The sequence below is a fragment of the Alligator mississippiensis genome, chromosome 15 (genome assembly GCF_030867095.1).
Source record: "Alligator mississippiensis isolate rAllMis1 chromosome 15, rAllMis1, whole genome shotgun sequence".
Lineage (NCBI taxonomy): Eukaryota > Metazoa > Chordata > Crocodylia > Alligatoridae > Alligator > Alligator mississippiensis.
In genome coordinates this window covers 23,680,893-23,698,710 of record NC_081838.1, presented here as the reverse complement: position 1 = coordinate 23,698,710, position 17,818 = coordinate 23,680,893, and the positions used below count along the sequence as shown (strand labels likewise).

The 17,818-nt window shown below is 63.4% G+C and overlaps 3 protein-coding genes across 3 annotated transcripts; 1 reads left to right on the top strand and 2 right to left on the bottom strand.

The window, feature by feature from the left end:
- Positions 1–51: 51 nt before the first annotated feature.
- On the bottom strand, positions 52–8,456 carry ACHE (acetylcholinesterase (Cartwright blood group)). Its single transcript, XM_019490292.2, has 7 exons — positions 8,268–8,456; positions 5,499–6,376; positions 4,097–4,752; positions 3,471–3,637; positions 899–2,571; positions 670–773; positions 52–498 (listed from the first exon to the last, which is right to left on the bottom strand). Exons 2-5 carry the CDS (start codon positions 6,357–6,359, stop codon positions 2,450–2,452), a joined length of 1,806 nt encoding a protein of 601 aa, XP_019345837.1. The 5' UTR covers positions 6,360–6,376; positions 8,268–8,456; the 3' UTR covers positions 52–498; positions 670–773; positions 899–2,449.
- Positions 198–1,189, bottom strand: LOC106737720 (vitelline membrane outer layer protein 1 homolog). The gene is made up of 4 exons (XM_014606948.3): positions 1,168–1,189; positions 899–1,029; positions 670–773; positions 198–498 (listed from the first exon to the last, which is right to left on the bottom strand). Exons 1-4 carry the CDS (start codon positions 1,187–1,189, stop codon positions 198–200), a joined length of 558 nt encoding a protein of 185 aa, XP_014462434.2.
- An 867-nt stretch (positions 8,457–9,323) lies between the features above and the next one.
- On the top strand, positions 9,324–14,661 carry LOC106738103 (mucin-17). The gene is made up of 12 exons (XM_014601263.3): positions 9,324–9,604; positions 9,947–10,915; positions 11,004–11,123; positions 11,341–11,459; positions 12,037–12,095; positions 12,170–12,303; positions 12,428–12,487; positions 12,828–12,999; positions 13,235–13,408; positions 13,598–13,860; positions 14,060–14,151; positions 14,287–14,661. Exons 1-12 carry the CDS (start codon positions 9,550–9,552, stop codon positions 14,320–14,322), a joined length of 2,253 nt encoding a protein of 750 aa, XP_014456749.3. The 5' UTR covers positions 9,324–9,549; the 3' UTR covers positions 14,323–14,661.
- Positions 14,662–17,818: the final 3,157 nt, after the last annotated feature.

Below are 17,818 nucleotides of genomic sequence, written 5' to 3'. Positions count from 1 at the left end.
CCCAGCAGCTCCGCTACCCCCACTCCCAAATAACTCTCGGGGGCTCAGACATGTGAAACTTTGCATGCATTTGGGGGCATTGGGCTGCGGGTCGGGAGTGAGGGGCACCGGTGGGGATGTGGGGCAGATTTCTCATGGGTGACAATATCGTGTGGGGCTGGTGCAGGTGCGCCATATGGCGAGCGGTCTCGCGTGGGTCAGTTGCAGCAGAAGAGGCGCAGGTCGTTGAGGCCGGTGTCATCCTGGCCAGGCCCCCCTGGCAGCTCCACGCGTGTCTGCAGCCCACACACAGCCCCAAAGGCGCAGGGCCGGCTCCAGTTGCCCCAGTCCCCGCTTGTGCTGCCCTCGCCTGCGACCTCCCGCCCGTTGGAGCAGAGCATGGACACGTCTGTGGCCGCCTCGTCGTCACGGAAGGGGCCGCGGGGGGGCTCGGCCCGGAGCCGAAACTGCACCAAAGTCCCCCCACCGCAGCCACGGGGCGACTGCCACAAGCCCCACCTGCGGGGATGGGGGGGAGACACGCGTGGGCTCGGGGCTCGGTGCCCCGGAATCCCGACCCGCAGCCCCTACCTCTCCTGGTGCCCCTCACTCCTGATCCCCTGCCCCCCAGCCCTGCTGGTGCCCCTCACTCCCGAACTGGAGCCCTGTGCGGGGCTGGGAAGTACTCACTTGCCCTCGCTGGACTGGATGCTGCTGCCGTCAGTGCAGATCAATCGGACGCCGTTGAGCCCCGTGTCGTCGCCGAAGTGACTCCAGCCCTGGTGGGGCTGCACCTGCCGGGACCCCCCCATGGCGTGAGATCCCCCGGGCTCGCTGGTGCCCCTCACTCCCAACCTGCAGCCCCTGCTCCCCCCAACTCCCTGGTGGCCCTCACTCCCAACCCACAGCACGCCCCTACCTTGAGGGCGAAGGCGCTGGCATAGGTGCCCCGGGGGCAGAACTCCTTGTGCCCCCAGTCCCCCCAGGGTCCCCCGTTCTCCACCTCCAGGACGCTGTTGGGGTCCCGGCCCCCCCAGGCTCCCCCGGGGCCTGCAAGCAGGAGCAGCAGCAGAGGCAGCATGGCTGGGAGATGCCCCCCTGTGCTGGGAGGGGGCAGTTATAGCCGAGGGGCGGGACAGGGCGGGCCCAGGGGGCCTGTGGTGGGTTCATGCCCCTTGGCCCACTCACCCCTGGGGCCAGTGACCCCCATCCCTATGGCAACCGGGGGTACTGACCTCCCAGACCAGGGGCACTGTAATCCTCTCCTGGTTACTATGGGAAGGAGAGCTGGTTGCTAGGGGAGGTTGCCATGGGGACTTAGAGCTGGGCGATGGAGGGGTCTGGTTGCTATGGACCCTCCCCGCGGGTTGGTTGCGAGGGAGTTGGTTGCTGGGAAGACCGAGAGGTGGTTGTTGTGGGGGGGTCAGGTTGCCATAGAGATTTTGGGGGTGGTTACCAGGTCAATGTCCTGGTTTCCAGGAAGGCGCTGGGGGGGCGGGGGCAGGGTCCAAGGCCGGTTGCAGTCACCAGGGCATGGGGGTTGCCAGGGTGCCCCACCATTAACCCCTTTGCCCCCAGCCCTGGCGGTGCCCTCGCTCCCGGCCCGCAGACACACGTGTCTCGGGGTTAATTCCTTTATTTGCAGCTCCGTGGGTCACACGCACACGTGGGGGGGAGGGGGCGGGCATGTCTGGGCCATGCGGGGGTGGGGAGAGGAGGGGAGGGGGCTGCGATGAGCGCCCACCCGGGTTTGTGGGTGGAGAGGGGCAGAATCCCTGCCCTTACAAGAGACCCCGGGGCTGCAGGTCGGGAGTGAGGGGCACCAGCAGCCCTGGAGGTGCGAGGGGGGGACTATAACGGGGGTCACGCGTGGGGGGTTGTGGCTATTTATAGCTCCTAATATATCACAAGTCCTTTAAATACTATATACAGAGGGAGGAGCACTGGCCGGGTCACGCGTGGATATGGGGGGGAGGGTCCCTGGATCGGGGAGGGGGTCTGGTGCAGGTGTTGGAGCCTCTCGGTGGCTAGGGCAGGGCTGGGGGTCCCCACGTGACCCAGGGTCTCGCTGCACTGGGGAGGGTCACGCGTGAACACAGGGGTCCCAGGGCGGTCCGGGGGGGGCGGGGCCAGGCGTCTGCCACTGGTTGGTGGGTTCTGCACTTTAGAGCAAGGGTTCTTGTGTGGTTGTGGGGCATCACGCGTGGATATTGGGGGCTCCTGAATGAGTCTGGAGGATCCAAGGCCCCCCACCAACTGGAGGAGGGCTGGGCTGGGGGTGTCGTCAGATGGAGTTGGGGGTCTCGCTTGGCTGTGGGAGGGTCACGAGCGGGTATGGGGCCCCCTAGATGGGTCTAGGGCATCCGGGCAGTGGTGTAGGAGCCTCCCCCTAGCTGATATGGGGGGGACAGCGTTTGGGGGATCACCCCACGTGGGCCCGGGGGGGGGGTCATGGGCGGGCGTGGGGGCATCACAGCTCGGCGCAGCGCTCCTGCCGGCTGTAGTGCTCGAACTGGCTCTTCCAGCGCAGCATGTAGTTGCTCCAGCGGTGAAACTCCACGCGCCACTGGCGCTCCGCCTCCTCCAGCGTGTCTGCGTGGGGGGGCGGGGTCACTCGTGGCAGCGCCCCGCACCCCCACCCCTCTAAGCCCCACCCACGCGTGGGCCCGCCCCTGTCTCCCCACCCCCGCTCATGGCATGACACGTGTGACCGTGACCCTCATGGGCCCCCCCACCCCTCTTGCCACCCCCCCCACTCTCCTTGGAGGACGGGCGTGACCATCACCCTTAGTATCTCTAGCCCCGTAGATGATCCCAGCTCCCCCCAGGAGGGTTGGGGGGGGCTGCCTGCGGGGTCACGCATGATAGTGACCCCAGCCCCACAGCTCGCCCCGCCTCTCCGGGGAGACCCCGGCCCTTAGCCCGGTGCTAAGGAATAATAGGGGGGAAGGGGAAGGGAGGAGGCGGGGGGGGCGGTGAGAGACTGAGGCGGGAGGACAGATCGCGCGGGCAGGCATTATGCGCATGTGCAGCGCGTGTTCAAAGTCTGCAGGGCATGCACGTAGTACACGCACGTGGGCCCTCCGGGCAAGCGTGAAGCGCGTGTGCAATACTTGGCTGTGAGAGTGCCGTGCGTGTGCAAGGGGGTCCGGGGACGGGTCTCTCCCAGCCCCCCGCCCTCAAGTTAACCCCTCATTGCCCGGATTGCGCGGGGGGGGGGGGGGGGGTGTTAGAGTCCGGGTCTGAGCGGCCGCTGGGCAAGAAAGAGGAGGGGGGGGCCCGCGGTGGATGCTGGGATGGAGGCTGGAGGGGAGAACAGAGCAGGGGGAAGTTGGGGGGAAGCTGCCCTGCCTCCGGCCAGGTCTCCCAGTGCCCCTCACTCCTGACCCACAGCTCCCTCCTTCCCTGGTGCCCCTCAGTCCCGACCCGCAGCCCCCCTGACCCCCGGCCCTGCCAGTGCTCCCCACTCCCGCCCCGCAGCCCCCACGCACCAGTGACATTGAGCAGTTTGGGCAAGAAGCGGGTCCAGAAGGCGCAGAGCTGTGCACGCAGGCCTTGCCCCACGGCCAGGGGCCCCGTGTCGAGCCTCACATAGCGCTGCCCGGTGGCCGTGTATGGGGGCCAGTGCCCGGCCTGTCCCGATGCATCGTTGGGGTCCCTGTGGGGTGGGGGAGGTGTCAGCAGCCCCCGGCTTTCCCCCCCTCTGCTTCTCTCTGGGTCTGTCCCTCCACCTACCCATCTGCTAATCCTAAGTACCATCCATCCACCAACCCATGCACCCACCCATCTGTCCCAGATACTATCCATCCACCAACCCATCCATCCACCCACCAATCTCAGACACCACCCATCAACTCAACCATCCACCCACCCACCCACCCACCTATCCTAGATACCATCTATCCCAGATACCATCCATCCACCCATCCATCTCTACTTCTATGTACACATCTATCCAACTATCCATGGATCTATTGATCCATCCATTGTCTATTCATTCCTCTCCATCTTCATCCATCCCAGTTGTCTATTCTCTGTCCATCCACCCACCCTCCATCTCTCCATCTTTTCCTCTGCCCACCCATCCATCCCCCCCCCTCCCACCAGCCGTTGTTACCCAGTGCGGGCAAAGTTCCCCCAGTAGCGCATCATGCGGTGGCTGAGGGCAGCCTCGCTTGCTGTGTAGTTGAGTGCTGGCTGCAGGGGCAGCCCGAAGACGAACTCAATCTCGTAGCCGTGAGGGACGCCCATCCAGGCTGGCCAGGCCAGCGTGGACGCACGGTGGTCGAAGAGGTAGGCGAAGACCGGGGCTCCCCGCTCAGCCGCCCGCTGCGCGAACAGAGTGACAGGACACACCACGTTGTGGTCACCCACCACATCGTCCAGTGCCTCCCGGTTCTTCACTGGGTCCTCAGGGTCCCGCCAGTCCGTGTACTGGAGCACCACCGCCTCGGCCGCCAGCTCCCCAGCCTGCGGGACCCCCAGCCGCACCCCCCCCAGGAACTCTTCACGGGTGATAAGGCTCTCATTGTCCTTGCTGAACCCTGGTGCCCCATAGATCAGGAAGTAGCTGCCTTCATCGCGCACCACCCCAGCCAGCACTGGCATCTCGGCGAAGCTGCCTGCGTTGAGCAGCACCTCGGGGCTGTCGGCTAGGAAATCCCCATCCACCACTGGCACGAAGGGGAAGCGAAAGACGCTGGGCTGCGGCAGGACCCCCCACTCCTGGTCAATGAGGTCCTGGGGTGACCGGGACCGGAGACAGGCCACCACCTGCAAGAGGATGGCAGGCGTTACTGACATGGTGCCAGAAGTGGGGACCAGCCCTGCTGAGGGAAGTAGCATGCCGGGAACTGGGAGGTGCGTGAGCTTGTTGTGCATGAAAAGTGCAATAGCGTTATCATGCTGCAAAATGGCAGCTCATGCAGTAAGTGGAGACTGGCTGCATGGGACAAGCAATGAGCATAGTGAAGCATGCAATAAGTGTAAACTGGCCACCTGCGCAAAGTAATTACCATACAATTAACTGGTGAATTGCGCAATAAATGGAGACAAATCACCTAGGCAAATTGTCACACCATGAACTGGCAAATCGCACAATGGAGACTGCCCATGCAGGCAAAGTAATTATCATGCAATTACCTGGTCAATTGCACCCTAAATGTAGACCGGCTACAAAGTAATTATCACATCATGGACTGGTGAATCGTGCAATAAATGGAGACTGGCCACATGTGTGAATGATTGTCACACAATTCATGAGCCCCCTCCCTTCAATTCCACTCAGGCTGGAAAGGAGCTTCTCATTAGCGTTACCCTGATGACCTCCCGGTTGTGCCCTTACGGGGATGCAGTGTGGCCCATGGGGGCGCAAAGGGGCACTGTGGCCCTACCCATCCAGCCCCGACCCCCCTCCCGAACACCTCATGGACCATTCTGGGCTCTTTTTGTAGCTGGACGACCATTTTGATGACTTCCATGCAAGACAGTGTGCATGTTGCTGCCCCATTCCCTGTTACCTCAGAGTCATTGCCCCCGGCTGGACACCCCACGCGGTGCGCCAGTTCCAGTGCCCGCCGCCGGCTCTCCCCAGGGCTGATGGTGGCCCAGGGCCCATTGGGGGCCCCACTCTGCAGCACAGCACGGTGGAACAGGGCCCGGCTAGCTGGTGACAGCAGGTGCATGCCCACCGAGGCAGCTCCAGCACTTTCCCCGAAGAGTGTGATGGCACTAGGGTCCCCGCCGAAGGCGCGGATGTTGGATTGCACCCACTGTAGGGCTAAGCGCTGGTCCAGCAGCCCTACATTGCCCGGGGCCTCAGGGCTGCCCAGCAATGCCAGGAAGCCCAAGGCACCCACGCGGTAGTTCATGGACACCAGCACCAGCCCTTCAGCCTGTGCCAGATACCGTCCATCATAGACGTCCAGTGAGGATGAGCCACTGTAGAAGCCACCGCCGTAGATCCAGACCAGCACTGAGGCGTTGCGGGGCCGTGGTGACGGCACCCAGACATTCAGGTACAGGCAGTCCTCGCTCAGCTCCCGGTTGGGGTTCCACATCTCCAGGCCAGGGAAGCCGGGGTACAGCTTGTCCACGTACTGCCAGCAGGCCCGGGGGTAGGCGCTGGCGTCTCGCGTGCCGCGCCATGGCCGCCGGAGGGGCCGCGGGGGCCGGAAGCGCAAGGGGCCAAGTGGGGGCTCGGCGTAGGGGATGCCCAGGAAGGCAGTGACATGGCCGGACAGCGCGGGCAGGCGCAGCCCCCGCACCGGCCCTGCCTGTGTCTGAGCCACCAGCTCGTCCGTGGCCCCCTCCGGCTCCTGGGGGGTGGTTGGCAGGATGAGGAGGAGGAAGGGGAGGAAGGCACCGGCGTTGGGGATCATGGTGGTGACGGCAGGTCCTACGGGAAGATGCCCAGGTTATCGTGGCCGTGCAGCCAGGCAGCGAGGAGCAGACAAATGTCCCCCTGACCACTCCGCCCCTGGCTACTTCTTGCCTGGGAGAGGCCCTGAGGTGAGACGCGGGAGGGCGGCAGCTTCTGGGTGTGTCGGTAAGGAACCGGCTGGACCGGATCTGGGGGGGCGGGGGGGAGAAACTGGCCCCCTGCCCTGCCGGTGCCCCTCACTCCCGACCTGCCGCCTCGGTCCGTGTGTTTGTGCGGGGGGGCGGGGCGGGGCGGAGCGGGGGGGAGGGGGCGGATCCGAGCTGCAGCGGCTCGGGGCAGCCGCTCGGGGGCGCTGAGGCCGGGGGTCTCTGGGCAGGGACGGAGCCCCCCGGGCCGGGAACAGCTGAGCCGCAGCTGTTGGCGCCCGGAATAGCGACCCCGAAATAGCCGGGGAGGGGGGTGGGGGCGGGACGCCTGAGTTCCTTGCATGTGTGTGTGTCCCGCGCCATCGCCTGTCTGTGCCTGCTGGGGGGTGCGTTCCCCTTTAAGAACGGGGGCTACAGCAGAGCTCGCCTCCCCCCCGGCCGGAACAGAGACCACCTGCCCCGACACCCGATCGCCTGGGTCCGCGCCAGGCTTCCGGCCCCCGCCCCCCCAGCAACCGGAGACCCCGGAGAGGGGGGGGCTGGGGCGAGAGCAGTGGGGCTGGGGGCCCGGACGCCTGGGGTCGAGGGGGGGTGAGAGCAGGGCAGGCTGGGGGGGGCGCTCCCTTCCCACCGGGAATACCCCCGCGATGACGTCATGCCTTTTAATACCCGTCTGTTTGCAAACAGCCCCGCGTCGCCAGGCACCCGGAGACCCCAGGTGTCCGGGCCCCCAGCCCCGCCCTGCTCTTCCCCCCTAGTCCCCCCCCTCCGCCCCACCCAGCGGCTTGTTTACAAGCCTCCCCGCTCCTCCCCCCAGGCCAGGCCCCCCCAGGCTGGGACCCCCCGGGCTGGAGATGATGGGGGCGGGGGGGAATGAGACAGCATCAGCGGAGACGGACGGGGAGGGTGGATGGGGGGGTGGATAGATGGGTAATTACTCTACCTAATTAGACAGAGGGATGTGCGGAGGGACAGACAGACTCATGATGTATCTGTCCCTAGCTGGATGGTCTGTCCACTGCAACCATTCCTCCACCCCAGATCCCCTCGGTCCATCCATCCATCTGTCTGTCCGTCCCTCAGGCTGTCTAATTAGGTAGAGCATGCATCCATCTATCTATCTGTGGAAGGTGTATGGGGATTGATAAAATGGACACACGCATAGACAGAGGAGGTGTATGGGGATGGACGGTCAGATGAATAGGGAGACGGATGGATAAGTAGACAGGTGAGGGGTACCTGGGACGGATGGACAGACAGAGAGATGGATGGCACCGAGGAAGGATGGACGGACGGATGAATAGGGAGGCAGATGGACGGACAGAGGGGCGGAGGGCTGGGGAGATGGACGCAGGCTCGCGGGGCGGACAGACGCAGACAGACAACCCCCGGGGGGACGCAGGGACGGACAGATGCGGGGGGGCGGGGGGGCAGGGGATGCGGGGGTCTCTATGGGGCGGGGATCTCTGTAGCGGCTGAGGGTCTCTCCAGGGGTTGGGCTGGCTTCCATAGGGGTTGCGGGGTGGGTGGGCTCTATAACGGTCCGGGCTGTCTATAGGGGCTCGGATGCTTTTTATAGGGCCGGGAGGGGGTCTCTATAGGGGCCGGGGCTGTCTATAGGGGCTAGGTTGGTCTCTATAGGAGGGTCTCTTTAGAGGCTAAGATGGTTTCTATAGGGGCCGGGGTCTCGACAGGGGCTAGGGTGGTCCCTATAGGGGACGGGGTCTCTATAGTCCCGGGGGGGCGGTACCGGCCCGTGCCTCTGCCGCTGCCTCCGTCTGGTCGCGCTGCGTCCGGGGGCGTCTGCGCAGCGCCGGGCGCTCAAGGGTGAAATCCCCCCAGGACCCGGTGGGGGGGAGCGGGGCGGGGGGGGCGAGTCACGTGACTCCCCCCCCGGCTGCGGTCCCGGCCCTGCCGCAGGGCGGGGCCACGGGCCAAGCCACGCCCCACCCGCGTCCGTGGGGGGGGCGTGTCCCCCCGGGATTTCCCAGCAGCCCCCGTGACAGATCCCCCCACCCCACCCCTCTGCTCCCCTTGACCCCAGCCTGACCTTTGACCTCAGGTCTAGCCGCCCCCCACTAGAGAACCCAGGCGTCCGGGCCCCTCCCCCCCGTTGCTATTTTTAGCTCCCCACGCGTGGCCGTGACGTGTCCTTGGTCTGTGCTGACGTGGGCTGATGTGTCCGTAGCCAGGCGCCGCCCAGCGGTCATTACCCCACCCTGGATCCTTGCGGGGGGTGGGGTCCAGGGATTGCCATGCGTCGTCATGGCAGCACGGGGGTGGGGGGACGGGGAATGCCTTCCTGTTGCCATGGTGACCCTGTAGAGAGTCCCAGCATCCCCCCTTGGCCCCTCCCCCACCTCAGCTCCCCCACCAAAGAACCCAGGGGTCCGGGCAGCTGGGTGTGCCGTGTGCGTGTGTGTAGGGAGGGTGTTTGCTTCGGGGTGAGGTGACGTCAGGGGGGTTATCTGGCCCCCACCCCAAACCCAAACACCCAGGGAGGGGTCACGCGGCCTCACGCATGTGTGACACGTTTGTGGGGGGGAGAGCCTCCCTATTGCCTGCAGGGCCTGGGGGGAGGCAGGCGTGAGGCCTTGCACATGCATGTGCATGCCATGCCCAGGTTCATGGGTGCACGCCTTCTCGTGTGAGCCTGTTGCATGGATTTGAATGGCCTGAGGACCCCTTCCCCCCTTGCTGGGGTGGGGGGGTGCCCGGATTCTTTATAGGGGAGGGGGCCAGGGTGAGAGCAGGGGCCTGGATGCTTGGGTTTGGGGGGGGAGGTGGGTCAGAGCTGGGCACCCTGATGCCTGGGTTCCCTATAGAGATGGTGGGGGGTGAGAGCAGGGGCAGCCATACGTGTGCAGCGGGGGGGGGGGGCTGGGCGTTGCCCTGGGGCAGGAGGGGGGGCAAGAGGGGCCCCCAGCCCCGCCCCCAGGGTCCTTATCAGCCTGACGTCCAGCCCCGGCCCCTCCCGCAGGCTATGAAAGCTGCCACCCTCCCTCCTGCCACCCACAGCCACCACCGCAGCCCCCCACGTCTATGGGCTTCCCCGGCACTCTCCTGGCCTTGGCTTTGGCCTTGGCCTTGACCTCTGGTGAGTGGGGGACCTCAGAGAAGGGGGTTTGTGGGTTGGGGACCTGTGAGATACCCCCTTCAGCCAGGCTGGGAGTGTCTGAGGGGGTTGGGATGGTCTCAGGGGGTGTTGTGTGTCCTTCCAGCTCCAAGTGTCCTGGCCTCTCCTGTGCGGTGAGTCCCTCACTGCCCAGGGAGATGGCTGAAGGGGACCCAGACATCTGGGACACACGCATGGGCACAGGACCCGGGTGTCTCACCCTCCCCCCCAGGTGTCCAGGACACCCTTTCCCCCCTCATCCCCCTGCCCCTTGATACCCGCTTTGCCCCACCCTGAGCCCACTGACCTCTTCTCTCCCCCCAGGACCCGAAGCCAGAGCTATGGCCCCTGCAGCCACAACCATAGCCATGGCCAAGGTCACGGGAGCCACCAGCCCCTCACAGGTTCCCCAGGTCACCCGGCGGCAGGTGACAGCCCTGCCCATGGAGCTCAGGGGGTTTGGGGTCGTGACAAAGCGGACAAGCCTGATCCAATCCACAACCTGCCTACGCACCATCACCACGACCACTCCCTGCACCCGGCGCATCAGCACCTGGCACACAGAGGTGTCCACGCCGGAGACGCACACGGCATCCATGGAGGTGTCCACGCCGGAGACGCACACGGCATCCATGGAGGTGTCCACGCCGGAGACGCACACGGCATCCATGGAGGTGTCCATGCCGGAGACGCACACGGCATCCATGGAGGTGTCCACGCCAGAGATGCACACGGCATCCATGGAGGTGTCCACTCCGGAGACGCACACGGCATCCATGGAGGTGTCCACACCAGAGATGCACACGGAATCCACGGAGGTGTCCACTCTGGAGACATACATGGCATCCATGGAACTGACCACACTGGAGACATCTGTGTCGACCACGGAGATGTCCAAGTCAGAGACACATATGTCATCTACGGAGATGCCAGAGACGCACACATGGTCCAAGGAGATGTCCACGCTAGTGACACACGTGTTGTCCATGGAGACATCCATGCCAGAGACACATGGCTCATCCATCAGCCCATGGGAGCCCATTTCCATGGAGGCAACCACACCGGAGACCCGTGTGTCATCTGCAGCCCCTTGGGAATCCCTGACCACGACAGGGACCCGCGTGCCTCCCACGGCCCTGTCGGGGTCCGTGTCCACAGAGATGATCACACCAGAGACACGTGTGTCATCTACGGCATTTCCCATAGTGGCCCACAGCTCAGCCACGGGCTCACTCAGCCCCTCAGCCCCACACTCGACGCCATTGCCTGCAGTCCCCACGGCCATGCCCATGGGTGAGTTTCCCTCCCCATCCTGGGCCGGCTGCAGCCAGGACCCCTGGCCCCTGGCCCTGCCCTAACCCCCTTATGCTTGTCCACACAGCCCCCTCGGCACCCGCCCTGGCCTGCCAGAATGGGGGGACACTTGTGGCCAGCATGTGCCGGTGCCCCCCTGGCCTGACGGGGCAGGTCTGTGAGATTGTCATCAACAACATTAATGTCAGTGAGTATCACAGGGTTCCCCATCCTATTGGTGCCCCACACTCCTGACCCACAGCCCCCTGCCCCTTTGGCTATGAGTGTTGGGGGCAGGAGCTCAGGCCCCTGCAGCCTGGAGAGAGGGAGCCCAGGTGTCCTTGCCCCCAGCCTGGGCTGCCACCAAGGGATGGGGGATGTCTCTGGGTGGATGGAGCCTCAACCTCTGCCCCTCCCCACCACAGGCACAGTGGTGGTTGCCATCAGGGTCACGGTGACTGTGGTGAACATGATCTTCCAGCCCTCCATGGATGAACCCAGCTCTGCCGCATACCAGCACTTCCAGACCAACTTCAAACAGCAGGTGATGGGGGGCAGCAGAGTCCAGAGACGTGTGGGTCTGGGGCTCCCAGCACATGTGTGTCTGTGCATGCATGTGTCTGTGCGCACATGTATTTGTGCACCCCTGTATCCCTGCATCGGTGCATCCATGCACCCGGGTATCCAGGCCTCTGTGCACCCCTGTATCTTCACACATGTGCATTGGTTCATCCATGCACCCCTGTATCACTGTATCCATGCACACGTGCATTGGTGTGTCTATGTACCCATGTACTTGTGCACCTGTGGATACATGCCCCCATACACCAGTGTATCCATGCACACTTGTATGTGTGTGCACTTGTGTCTTGGTGTATCCATGCACCTGGGTATGCGCATCCATGCACCATGTATTCATGTCTGCATGTATCTATGTGCATGTGCACCCGTGTCTTGGTGCACCCATGCACCTGGGTATGTGTGACCACGTGCATCCATGCACCATGTATCCATGTCCATGTGTGTGTATGCACTTGTGCAGCCATGTCTCGGTGCATCCACGTATCCATGTCCCCTGCATCCACGTGTCTGGCTGGGGGCTCATGGCTGCTATCTTGCAGATGGGGCTGCTGTACAAAGCGGTGCCCGGCTACCAAGGCCTCCGGCTCCTGGAGCTCAGGTGAGGGGGGGTGAGGGGGGTGGTGGCTGGGGGGGTCCCTGTGGCCCCAGGCTGACTCTGCTCCCCCCCACAAGGAATGGCAGCATCGTGGCCACCCATGAGGTGCTGGTGAAGCTGGATGCTGGCACCTACAATGGCACCTATGCCCTGGCCCAGGCTAAAGTCAGCGCCGTGCTGTGGAACCACACCTGCACTTCCGATGAGCTTGGTGAGATGCCCGCTCCCCCCAGCCCCCGTCTGGCTGGAGTCTGTTCCCCCAGGCCCCATCTCTTGGGGAGGGGTGGGGGGGTGGAGGGGGCACGCAGGACTCATGGCCTCATGTTCCCTGACAGAACGGCTCTGCTTCCAACGCAATGCCACCCGTGTCACCGCCCTGCCATTCAGACTGGCTGGTGAGACCCCTGGCGTGGGAGCTGGGGCTGTGGGTTGGGAGTGGGGGGCACCGGCAGGTCTGGGGAGGGGCTGCAGGTTGGGAGCAGGGCTGGGGGGGCAGGTGCTGAGGGTTGGGAGTGAGGGGCACTGGCAGGTCTGGGGAGGGGCCGCGGGTTGGGAGCAGGGCTGGGGGGGCAGGCACTGAGCTTTGGGAGTGAGGGGCACCGGCAGGGCTGGGGAGGGGCTGCGGCTTGGGAGCAGGGCTGGGGGGGGGCAGGCACTGAGGGTCAGGAGTGAGGGGCACTGGCAGGGTTGGGGGGACCCCCCCCGGGTCTGATGCCCCCCCTCCTGCCCCCCCAGGGGTCTGCATGAACCCAGCGGTGGCCCCAAGGCAGTTCCAGCCATTCTTTGAGGCTATGTGGGTCTCCGGGGACCTGATGTGCGTTTCCAACTGCAGCCGGTGGCACCCGCAGCACTTCGTCTGCAGCCCCCACGGCTACTGCTACATCCACCCTGAGGGGCCCACCTGCTAGTGAGCTGCGGGACCCAGGCGTCTGGCCCCTTTACCCCAACCACTTCTCCCCCATTCCCCTCCCAGGGGACCCAGGCATCCAGGCCTGAGTCCCCCCTGCTCTCACCCCTCCAGCTCCACAGTGCCTAGGGAACCCAGGTGTCCGGATCCCCAGCCCCCACTGCCCTAACCACTAGTCCCCTCCCAGGGGACACAGGCATCTGCCCCCCCCAACTGTGCCCCCTTCTCCCCACAGCTGCGAGCACTCAGACTGGTTCTGGTTTACGGGCAGCCACTGTGACCAGGGGGTCAGCAAGGTAGGGGTGGCCGTGGGGGTGGCCCTGGGCCTCCTCATCCTCTTGCTCCTCCTGCTGCTCCTGCTGTTTTGCCTCTGCTGCTGCCCACCCCGGGGCCGCCAGGAGAAGCACAGGTACCAGGGCCTGAGGGTTGGGAGTGAGGGGCACCGGCAAAGCTCGGGGGGCAGGGGCTGCAGGTTGGGTGTGAGGGGCAACACCGGTTTACAGAGGGGCTGTGGGTCGGGAGTGAGGGGTGCTGTTGGGCTGGTGGGGAGAGAACCCAGGTGTCCTGGGCCCTGACTTGCCCCTGTTGCTCCCTGTAGCCTCAGCAAGGCCCGGATGAAGGAGGAAGAGGACAAAGAGGAAGGCCTTGGGAAGAAGGGTGCGTGGTCACCGCAGCACACTGAGGATGAGGAGGAAGAAGGCCACGGGAAAAAGGGCTCCTGGTGGCCACAGCACAATGAGGAGGAGGAGGATGACAGCAGCCATGGGAGGAAGGGCACGTGGTGGCCACAGCACGAGTGGGAGTGGAACGCCGGGCGCCGCGGCTTCTATTCTCCTAACCCTGAGGCCTCCAGCCCCCCCGGTAACTGCCCCCACCCCAGCAACCCCAGGGGCAGCTGTGGGGGCCAGTTCCAAGCTGGTCTGTGCCCACAATGGGCGTGGACTGCATCAGGGAACACTGAGGCAGGAGAGAAGGAAGGGGTGGGGCGGGAGCCAGGGGTGGGATGCTGGGGCACATGCCCCTGGTTTGAGTTGGAGGCTCAGTATCACCTCCCCCACAGGGTCTCTGGTGGGATCCGGGAGTAGCCACAGCACTGATTCCTACGTTGATGGCTTCCGCCCTGCGCTGAACAAGGTGGATCCCTCTGCGCAGGTAGGTGGGGGTGCAGGTTGTGGGTCAGGAGTGAGGGGCACTGGCAGGGCTGGGGGGGGTGCTGTGGGTTGGGAGTGAGGGGCACTGGTGGAGTTGGGGGGGCAGCACTCAACCCCTTTCTCCCTGCTCTTTCAGACCAGCATTGCCCAGCCCCACATGACCAAGATGTGACCCCTCCCACCCCGCTCCAGAGTCTCTTGAGTGGAGGGGGCCCTAGACGCCCACAACGGCAGCAGGACCCTCCCCACCATGGCATGGGGAAGCAGAGATGATGTCAGGACTGTGGGGGGGGGCACCATGCAGGCTCTGGAGACACCCCCTTTTCACCAGGACTGGGGGGGCTGGATCCTGCTGCTCTCTCCATCCCCTTCCCCATAGTCACTGGCTTCTTGGGACTTTGTGTGTGCGTGTGTGTGCATGTGTGTGTGTGTGTACATAACAGCATGTTTCCCACTGGTTGGGAGTGAGGGGCACTAGTAGGGGGCTGCAGGTCAGGAGTGAGGGGCACCAGCAGGGCTGGTGGGGCAGGGGGCTGCAGGTTGGGAGTGAGGGGCACTGGCAGGGTGGGGCCTGTTTGCCCAGCTGCGGGGAGGGTGTGGGGGGGCTGGCTTTTGCCCCAGTTCCTGCTAGGGCCTGTTTGAGTTTCGCCCTGTCCCTTGGTAAACAGGGGTGTGGAGGCTTTCAATGAACCCAGGCGTCTGGGCGAGGCTGGATGGTGTGGGGCCAGCCTTGGTTCTTGCTGCCCTTGGGATGGGGGTGGGGTGGAATCTGCCCTGCCCCCAGCAGCCTGCACCCCTCCCGTTTTCCCCCTGCGGGGGGCTGTTTTGGGGTGAATTTGGAGGCTTTTGGGGCTCATTGAACAATAAAGAACATCTGTGCTATCAGTGCTGGGCCTGGGGCTCGTCCTTGCTGGGGGTGGGCAGCACCATGTTCACATGTGTGTGTCAGTGCTACATGCCTGCCCTGGCGGCCTCCATGTTCCGTCCCAGAGTCCTTTGCAAATGACCCCTTCCTGTCCTGGCTCTGGGGGCAGGGGGCAGGTGGGGGGGATTGTGGGATATGAGAGTCCTCCCCTGCCCCATGCTGAGGTCCCCAGGCTTTCCCAGGTGCTGGGAATAACCTGGGCTCTGCCCTGCCCAGCCCCACCCTGAGGGCACTGGTTGCGGCTGGCTCTGGGGAGTGCCTGGGCCGGGAACGACCACATGCAACAGCCCCGTGGCCATGAGTGACATCAGCTCCTGCGGCCCGTGCCAGCTGGCCCCTCCCAGCCTGCATATCTATCTATCTATCTATCTATCTATCTATCTATCTATCTATCTATCTATCTATCTATCTATCTATCTATCTATCTGTGCAACCCTACACACACCTATTTCTCTCCCTCTCCATCCCAGCTGGGCGAGGTGGGTGTATGTGCCCTGAGTCTGTCCTGGGGCCAGGCTGGGTGGTGACACCTGCTGCTGTCTTCCATGACCTCATGTACCCATTGAGGAAGGGGCCGCACCCTGCTCTCCCCCCAGCCCCAAGGGCAAAGGCTGGACCTGGGCCTGTGCCAGGGCTCCGGGCTCATTTCCCATGTACCGCTGCGTTCCCGCCCAGCTGGGACGGACAGACAGACCAGCATGTGTGGGCAGATGGGGCCCGCGGCCTGGAGGCCAGCCCAGCGCAGGGCCCCCCTCATCCTCATCCTTTTGGCTGTGTTGGCCGGTGAGTGCGGCTCCCTTCCCCCTTGCTAGAGCCCATACCCCCTTGTTAGTGCTCAGACCCACTCATTAGACTCCGTTCCCCCTCGTTAGTGCCCAGATCCTCTTTTTAGATTCTACTCCCCCTCGTTAGAGCCTAGATCCCATTGTTAGGATCTGTTCCCCTTTATTAGGCTCCAGACCTCCTCATTAGACTTCAGGCTTCTCTAGGTTAGGCACTGGACCCCCTCATTAGGCTCCAGGCACCCGGCTTTTGCTATCCCCCTTTGCTGGGCTATGGAGCAACTATGTGTGGCCCTGGGGTGATACAGGGCACAGGGCAGCAGTGAGGGCTCATGGGGGATCCCATGGGGGAGAGACCCCATGTCTGGCCATGGGAAGGTCCCCGAGGCCCTGGCTTGTCCCCCAAAACCCACAGAGCAATGGAGTTGGCAATGGAAATTGTCCTGGTGACTGCTGCCCAGCACCCAGGTACTTCTCTGATCCTAAAGGATGTGCCATAATTACCTCATATATAACACCTCCAGAGAAAACCAGCTGGGGGGAGCTTGGGGTGGATCCCAGGCATGTATTTGCACCCTCTTTTGATTCATACTCTCCCCAAGCTTCAAACCAGTGATGTTTCTGTTCAGTTGCCGTCATGGCTGGTTGGCATCTACTGAATTCCTGCTAATCTCTTCACTCCTTAAGACCCTCTCCTCTTGCTAACAGCCATAATGAAGCTACACTTCCTTCTCCGCCACTGCTGCCTCTCTGCTCTTCCTGGCCATGGCTCCCTCCTTTCACAGCCCTGTGGTCTAGTTTGGGGCCAAGCTCCAGGGCTGAGCTCAGGGGTGGGTCTATGACCCCAGGCATAGGAAGGACAAATGGGGACAACCTTGGAGGCACTGCCCAGCCTTTTGGGATTGAATCAGACATATGCCTTGGACTCTAAGGGCTGCAGGACCAATGAGCTGGTAGTTTGGGGCTAGTTCTTGCCCTCGTTTTGGGGGGGAGGGGGTTGACTGTAATATATTCAAATAACAATGGAATGAGTATTGCAGTTATTATATGTGGTTTTGCTTGGCTTGTAAACTGAGTCATAAAGCGCTGGGCCCATAACACATATAATCCTGCTTCTACTTTAGCTGGAGAAAATTCATCGGTGCACACTGATTTGCTGTGTCATCTGCACCCGGCTTTTCAGAGGGCTCCCATGGGTGCTATCTGTGTGAGGGAAGGGCTGGATGTCTGTGGAGGGGAGCATGGGGGTGTTAATCACCGCAGCTCCAGGAATCACTGCCATTCGTGCCATCGCTGCTCCGCCCGCTCCACTACCAGGTTCTGGGCCCCTGGGGTGGCCGTACTAGATTAGGGTTGGGCATTCATGGCTTCACCTACTAGGCTGCACAGCCCTGGAATGGGTGGGTTGAGTTGGGCCCCAGGGACCCCAGACCTCTGCTGTTAGGGTGTGTGTTATATTTGGGGGTATTGTTTATGCCAAAATATGGTAGAGGTAGAATAGCTCCAGAGCCCCCCAGATCTCAGCTACTTCTCCACACTCTGGGGTAACTTTTAATGGCCTTCTTGGGGGTGTTGTCAAACTGGGGTGTATTTTATATCTGGGGTGTTGTATATGTTGAAATATGGTAGCAGAGGTGGACTAGGTTCAGGGAAAGGCAACCCAGAGCCCCCCCAACCTCAACTCCTTCCCCTCACTCCAGGGTAAGTTTAATTTCCTTCGGGGGGGGGGGTGTGTTGCAGACCTGGGGTGCGTGTTATATCTGGGGGTGTTATATATTCTGGAAGATGGTAGCAGAGGTGGAATAGGTGCAGAGATGGGCAGCCGACTGGAGGAGGGGCCTCGAGTCAAGGCCACTTCAGGAGAGGCTCCAGTGGCTGGGACTCTGCCCCAGGGGATTGTGGAGGAGAGGAGAAAGGGTCATAAACCCTGCAGGACATGGCCCAGGGCACAGAGGGCCCTC